The sequence below is a fragment of the Diadema setosum genome, chromosome 11, assembly GCF_964275005.1.
Source record: "Diadema setosum chromosome 11, eeDiaSeto1, whole genome shotgun sequence".
Taxonomy (NCBI): Eukaryota; Metazoa; Echinodermata; class Echinoidea; order Diadematoida; family Diadematidae; genus Diadema; species Diadema setosum.
Window position 1 is genome coordinate 28,560,749 of NC_092695.1, and position 5,097 is coordinate 28,565,845.

General features: G+C 39.3%; 1 protein-coding gene across 1 annotated transcript in view; it reads left to right on the top strand.

Moving 5' to 3' along the window:
* LOC140234737 (probable cysteine--tRNA ligase, mitochondrial) overlaps window positions 1-5,097 on the top strand; it is a 15,525-nt gene continuing 10,428 nt past the window's right edge. The window contains exons 1-6 of the mRNA XM_072314776.1: window positions 1-126; window positions 1,588-1,638; window positions 1,979-2,171; window positions 3,236-3,341; window positions 3,810-4,038; window positions 4,804-4,937. Coding sequence (XP_072170877.1) covers window positions 104-126; window positions 1,588-1,638; window positions 1,979-2,171; window positions 3,236-3,341; window positions 3,810-4,038; window positions 4,804-4,937 — 736 coding nt within the window. The 5' untranslated portion in view covers window positions 1-103. The remainder of the gene's footprint in view (window positions 127-1,587; window positions 1,639-1,978; window positions 2,172-3,235; window positions 3,342-3,809; window positions 4,039-4,803; window positions 4,938-5,097) is intronic.

The window sequence follows — 5,097 nt, forward strand, 5'->3', positions numbered from 1 at the left end:
AAGATTTCCTGTGCACCGGGATGGCAAAACAAGTGTCCATGTTGTTAACTCCTTGACCTGTGCTCCAGGCAGAAGAGGAACAGAGAAAGAAGAGCTGCTCCTGATGAATAAAGATTTAGCAACCTGGTGAATAATTTTTCACCTCATGCAGATAGAGTCTAGATTGTGTGTGGTAATATTGCTGTGTAGTTCTAAAGTCCACAGCAAGTGGCCAAGTGATTGATTTTGTTATCAAGTGTTTAAATAAAACAACAAAAAACAACCAAAGAATCACTTGCATTTCCTGCAAGTGTTCTCACTAAGCTCACTACCACTATTGGACGTACAAAATTTTTTGCATTTTATTTCCTGTATTTTTAAAGGTTGACATGCAAATTTCCAATCCACCATTTTGAGAGCTTGTCTCTCATGCTCTCTCCAAATTTGATGGATGGACTAAATTTTGAAGAACTGAAAATTCTGTGTAAAGCAAGCCACCCATAATTTGACAATAATGCTGTCCCAAATTTGACTGCCTGCTACCGTTAGTGCACCAGTTTTCAACAGGACCCAGATTTCGACACCCACGCAGCAGATAATTCTTATAAATTTTGCATCAAAATCATGAGGAGATCGATGTGTCAAACACACATCCACAAAATTTGGAAGAAAAAGTGTCCTTGAACCTTTTATGCATACGATCATGGTAATATGAGTTGACTTGCATGTCAACAGGTGAACTTTTGAGTTGATACCAGTGAATGCAGCAACAGACTGATCTACCGTATGTCCCCCCCCCCCCCCAAAAAAAAAAAAAAATACAAAGGGACCCTTCGCAATGATAACTTTAAAAATAGTGAATCAATCCAAATAAAATTCAAGGATATGAAACTACAACTCACTGCCCACATCTTACAGAAAACCCCATTTGATTTGCTTCAGTGGTCAAAGAGAAATGAGGAGTTTTGTAGAGCATGTCGGGAATCCCCTTCCCTCCAAGTTCTGTCTGTCATGTTCACACATTAATATGCAGTTCCACGAGCATCCAAATGCTAAACTTGGAAGAATCAGACTTGTGACATGCGTTACAATAGTTCATATTTCTCTGTGACTGCTTAACCAAATTGAATGGGGTTTTCTGCAAAATAGAGCTAAGATGTTATATTCTAAGACCCTGAAGTAGCATTTGGACAGTTAAATCATATTGGGTGTTATCAATGCGAAAATAAGATTGTAATTTTTTTTTTTTTTTTTTTTTGGGGGGGGGGGACATATTGTATGTTGCAGAGATTTATACCATTCAGACTTGCTGTAGTGATGTTTTCTTGTTCTCTTGTTTCTGTCAGATCACTTTTTCTTCTGTAATATCTATGTGTTGTTTTGTTGTTTTTGTTTTTGTGTTGGTGTGTGTGTCTGTTGGCCGGTGGGGGGGGGGGGGAGAATTATTAGCTGGAAATGTCTCATGGTGTCAGTTGTCACTTCCTTCCTTTCCTCATCCCCACTTTCCAAAATCACCATTTGTGCCATTTTAGAGATTGAGAGCAACTGTGAATACATGAAATATGTGGATATCACTAAGTAAATGTACTTTATTTTTTTTCTGCACAGGTATGCTTGTGGTCCAACCGTGTATGACTCTGCTCACATAGGACATGCAAGGTAATATGCATTTTTATAATTTGAAGTTTGATGATACTACTGCTTGCATCATATTTTCACAGCCACATACAAGCTGTGACTTTCATCGCAAAAGGAATACTGGAATTCTAATCATGTAAATTTGTTGAATGTATTTAGTAAGATTCTGTGCAAACCTTTAAATCAATTTTGTCGCAAACAAGTAATATGGTCAGTTTATTATTATTATTTTTTTTTAAAGTGCACTATCATGTAAAGTTTTGACATCTCACTAATGGTATTTTGTGTCTTATGTCACAAGTGTCTTGAGCACGATACCAGTGATTTGATGCTTTGTATCAATCTTGCTTTTTCTTCCCAGCTCATATGTAAGATTCGACATTGTCCGGCGCATACTCTCCAAGTTCTTCCACACAAATATCATCATGGTGATGGGCATCACAGACATCGATGATAAGATCATCCGGAGGGCGCAGGAGACTGGGGCAAAGGACTTTAGAGACATCTCCAGACACTATGAGACGGAGTTCTATGAAGACATGGCACAGCTTAACGTAAGTACAATGTGTTGATGACCATAGAAATATTGCAGGATTTTTTTTTTTTCATAGCCTTTCTTCCCAGCACTTTTGTGAATGCATGCCCACCTTCATCTTTGGATATACACCTGTACTTGGTCTGTTGGGCATTTGTTCCAAGTCTGTCCTATCATTGCCATAAAACAGGGCTCCACACTAACTTTTATTTTTGGTGGCCCAAAGGCAAACATCCGACCTTTTTTGGTGGCCCGATCAGGCCACCAAATTCTTCATTTCTAAAATGTTGGTGGCCCGACGTGCGTTGTTGGTGGCCCCGGGCCACCGGGCCACCGTTAGTGTCAAGCCCTGCATAAAATCACTTTGGCGTAGTTGGTAGTGCTGCTGGCTAGTACCAGTAAGCAGCACCTAAGTGATTGGATCAAATCCAATGCTAGCATTTTTTTTTTCTTCTCTTGGTCCCATTTAGTACAGTTGAACCTCTCGTATCCGGACAAGTCGGGACCGGGGCTCATCCGGATAAGGGATTTGGCCGGATATGGGAGACTCAATGCTTTATACATGTACATATACATACACATGTACTGATGTAGCCCATTGTAGTACCACATGTAGTAATGTGTATACTGCAACCTTTTCATTGTTACATTTGAGGATGTTTCGGGATGTTGAAATGTCTGAAGGTAAGCAATTTGGAAGGAAATTTGATGCAATGTATGTTAATCATATTGGAAGTAATATGTAATTCATGTGTGTTTGGGTAGGAGTTCTCAAGGAGTTGGGAATCCCCCTTTCTTCCCGTAATTATAAAAAAAAAAAAAAAAAAAAATCACGGCGAGATTGCATCCGGATAATAGAGAGATCCGGATAAAGGGAGGCCAGATAATAGAGGTTGAACTGTACATATATTCAGACAAGCTGTTACACTGAAGCAGAAAGTTGTGCTGGTATTCATATTATAATGATATCAATCAGTACCTATCTATGGGATGTGTTTCATTGAATTCCAGGTGATGGTTATTATTTTGAGTTCTATTGAAATATGATAAATTTCTCTGTTATATATATTTTTCCTTTTACAGGTCCTGCCGGCCACTGTGTACACCCGTGTGTCGGACCACATACCTCACATAGTGGCTTTCATTGAGAGGATTGTCCAGAATGGCTATGGCTACCCAACAAGCAATGGTAAGTGGCCCTCCAAAGCAGCCTCAGGCAGACACAACCAAAGAGTTGTATCTTGTTTATTTTTTTTTTTAATCATATAATACTGTAGATTGTTATGGCAGTTGAAGTTTTGTAGCATACTTATTACAGTCTTGGTGTAAATAAAAAATGATTCCTCCAAATATCACAGTGTACTAGTACATTGTATACAGCCAATCACCTTGATGAGAGATGATGTTGGAAGAAATGCACAGTTGACCAATTTTGATTTATAGATTTTTGCCTCTGGCTTGTGATACTTTTTTTTATCTTTTATTTTTTAACACTTAATTCCAGGATGTATGCCCTGCGGCAATCTTGTGAGGTGGGATATTTTTGTCTAAGTTTTGTATTCATGCTATGATTTCTGCACATAGTGGATATTCACTGAAGCTTCTTCATGCAATGCTTCCTGATGCGGTCAATAGTAACCATTGTTCTTTGAAATAGGGAGTGTCTACTTTGATGTGGAGGCATACACCCTTCCCCGCTACAACAAGCTGGCCAGCCAAGATCTGGACGCTGGACTGGATGATGACCCGAGCGTTTCGGATTCAGAGAAGCGCCACCCAAGAGACTTTGCCCTGTGGAAGGGAGTCAAACCAGGGGAGCCATGGTGGGATGCCCCATGGGGGCCGGGCAGGCCAGGATGGCATATAGAGTGTTCAGCTATGTCATGGTTAGTCTCGCTGTGACCTGTCACTGTCTTCATTACTATGCTTCCATCTGAACTCACATCGCCGTACCTTCTGTATCAAAACTGAACAAAGCATCAAAAGGGATAGCCCACTGCTACACTGCACCAGCTTGGAAAAGAATGGTGTAATCTTATCTGCTTATTTTCACTGAGGTGTGTGGCTGTATGTTCAGAAGATTTGATCAAATTTCAAAGGCAACCTTGTACTGAATAGGATAAAGTATATTGTAAGTTGCAATCCTTCTAGTTTCCAAATCATTGCCGTAGATAATTAAACTTGTTACCTGTGCAAAACTTCAAATACACTGTACATGATCAATCCCCACGTTCACACAAAAATCATGTAAATTCTCCTTCTAAATCATCGTGATATTACTTCAAGAAAAAAAAAAAAAACAGACTTGCCTTACAAACTTTTCAAATATCACATCAATGGCATGATTGATATCTCTCCAATGAGAAGCTGTCAGTGGTGCCAAGATTTTCTTCATTACCCTGACCTTGATTGTGCAGTTGAGACCTTCTGCAAAAAATGCCAATGTGATTCATTCGTAGGTGGACAATAATTACTCTTTTTACAATTGTATGCAAACTGCAGTAAAAAGAATAGATAATAGCACGGTTAAGTGATCACTTTCCTTTTAATATAATAAAGTGATGGTTCCAAAGGAACATGTATCTTTCCACACGAGCTGTGATTTATCATGTTGCTGTGTAAACATGACAGTTTGATTAAATTCTCAACAGTGCCATCTTTGGCCAGCGACTGGACATTCACACAGGAGGCAGGGATCTGGCCTTCCCCCATCACAACAATGAAATCGCTCAGTGCGGGGCTTGTTTCAACTCGGAGCAGTGGGCTAACTACTTCCTCCATACAGGTAAGCAAGTATCAGAGAATCTTCTCCAGCCTTTGATGAAAAAAAAAAAAGAAAAAGATGTAAATTTCAAACCCTAGATCACTGTGAAGTATCCAGGTCAAAATATTGTGCAAATGATCACCAGAAATTCCATTTAGAGTTTACAGTTTACATTATACTT